The sequence below is a fragment of the Sinocyclocheilus grahami genome, unplaced genomic scaffold, assembly GCF_001515645.1.
Source record: "Sinocyclocheilus grahami isolate Dianchi unplaced genomic scaffold, SAMN03320097.WGS_v1.1 scaffold3711.1, whole genome shotgun sequence".
Taxonomy (NCBI): Eukaryota; Metazoa; Chordata; class Actinopteri; order Cypriniformes; family Cyprinidae; genus Sinocyclocheilus; species Sinocyclocheilus grahami.
The window spans coordinates 9,081-11,130 of NW_015508790.1; the positions used below are offsets into that span (position 1 = coordinate 9,081).

Sequence of the window (2,050 nt, forward strand, 5' to 3'; positions counted from 1 at the left end):
ATTAGACAATGTATAAAAGAAAAACATTTCCATGCGTGTTCTTGAGGTCAGAAAAGTAATATAAATGTTACAAGAATGTTGCCTGTGGTATATTTTCACGGCAAAACAACACGAGTGCTGCAAATATTGCCACAACATTTGAGAAAAGTCGCTGCAAATTCAGTCATTTTAGAACACAAAAATCTGAAAAAAAAATCTTGGTTGGACTGATTAAGTAATGGAATACTAAAATTCAAAAAAATAAATGCTGTACATTACATAAATACATGCAAATAAAACAAGCGCTTGATTGTCGGTTACACACAATTATTTTAATCTATTGACAGACCCTGTAAACTTTAATTTCAATGTCATCATACTTATTTCTAGGTATGATGCAAGCAGTTGCAGGGTTCTTTGCCTACTTTGTGATTCTTGCCGAGAACGGATTCCTGCCCTCCGATTTAATAGGAATTCGAGTCAACTGGGATGATAAATATCTCAATGACTTGGAAGATAGCTATGGCCAGCAATGGGTAGGTGTCACAACTGTATACATAAAAAAAAAAAAAAGTGAGGTATCAGTCATGTAAATATGGCTCATCTGTTTATTCTTCCAGACATATGAGCGCAGAAAGATTGTGGAGTTCACATGCCACACATCATTCTTCGCCAGTATTGTGATTGTGCAGTGGGCCGATCTGATCATCTGCAAGACCAGAAGGAATTCCATTGTACAGCAGGGAATGAGGTATGTAAACAAAGGGTCCAACCATAAAATTGTGCAATATGTGTTATACTGGATTGTTTTTATAGGCCGTGTCACCACATTTCTTTTCTAGAAACAAAATCCTCATCTTTGGTCTGTTTGAAGAAACTGCTCTGGCAGCTTTCTTGTCCTACTGCCCAGGCATGGACATTGCTTTGAGAATGTATCCTCTCAAGTAAGTGGACATAACTAGTGTTTTGCACTAAGAAAATCTAGCTGACCTTGAAAACCCAATTTAACTTTGGTATTATGTTTTAGACCATCTTGGTGGTTCTGTGCCTTCCCATACTCACTGCTCATCTTCGTCTATGATGAAGTTAGAAGATACATCCTTAGGCGGAGCCCAGGAGGTAATAACAGATATTCCTAACACATACTGGCAGACTTTGATGTTGATAACAACTATGTTTGTTTTCATTTTAACGCTAACAAGAGGAAAGCTGGGTTTTGAATGGGATCTATAATAACGATAACTTTCATAGGAGTATTTGTTATTTTGCAGTGAATGAACTAGCTCTCATATATGTGCTGTTTTGTTTCAGGCTGGGTGGAACAAGAAACATACTACTGAGACAAGAAAACTTTCTGTTGCAAACATATGCAAGAAGACATTCTTTTTGATATTTTCAAAATGATACAGAATCTGGTCATTTTCAATCAATAAATACGTCAAATTAGAAGAGAATTTGTATTTGTGTCTTCATTATGCACTATGAATCTAAAAAGATGCAATGAAAATAATGACCCAAATTACATTTTGCCCAGATTTTTATATATATATATATATATATATATATATATATGAATTTTTTTTTTCTACAAATCAGATCAGAGCTTTAATCCCTTTGCTGATTAGTTAAATGATGTTCTCTTCAGGTGTAAAAATGCCAACTACAGAGGTATCTGTAATTAGTTTAATTTAAGAACAATAGAAGTCGATTGGATGCTCCACCATGGTATAAAGCACACATGATGATGACGTCATTGGACCTTTTATTGTCTTTGATTTACCTCAAAATGACAGATATCTAACACATTTTAAATCTCCTCTCTCAAATGAAATAAATGAAATGAAATCTGAATGTTTGGGCAAACAGTAATAATATATATATAGATGTGTGCAAACCTGGTGACCAACAACAAAAAAACGTCTTACCTCTGTGCTTGCCAATTGGGTTTCTGCTCCAAGTACTAAGTCATGTTTTGCTTGGGGATCAGATACTTATTCACTCACTGAAATGCAATCAATTTCTAACCTTTATATATATATATATATATATATATATATACAGTATATATATA

The 2,050-nt window shown here is 34.2% G+C and overlaps 1 protein-coding gene across 1 annotated transcript in view; it reads left to right on the top strand.

Annotated features, from left to right (window-relative positions):
• Window positions 1–1,411, top strand: part of LOC107576457 (sodium/potassium-transporting ATPase subunit alpha-1-like) — a gene marked incomplete at its 5' end in the record, with an annotated part of 3,937 nt that extends 2,526 nt beyond the window's left edge. The window contains 5 exons of the mRNA XM_016262629.1: window positions 370–515; window positions 600–730; window positions 822–923; window positions 1,007–1,098; window positions 1,291–1,411. Of these exons, the coding sequence (XP_016118115.1) occupies window positions 370–515; window positions 600–730; window positions 822–923; window positions 1,007–1,098; window positions 1,291–1,319 (500 nt within the window). The remainder of the gene's footprint in view (window positions 1–369; window positions 516–599; window positions 731–821; window positions 924–1,006; window positions 1,099–1,290) is intronic.
• Between the last annotated feature and the right edge of the window lie 639 nt (window positions 1,412–2,050).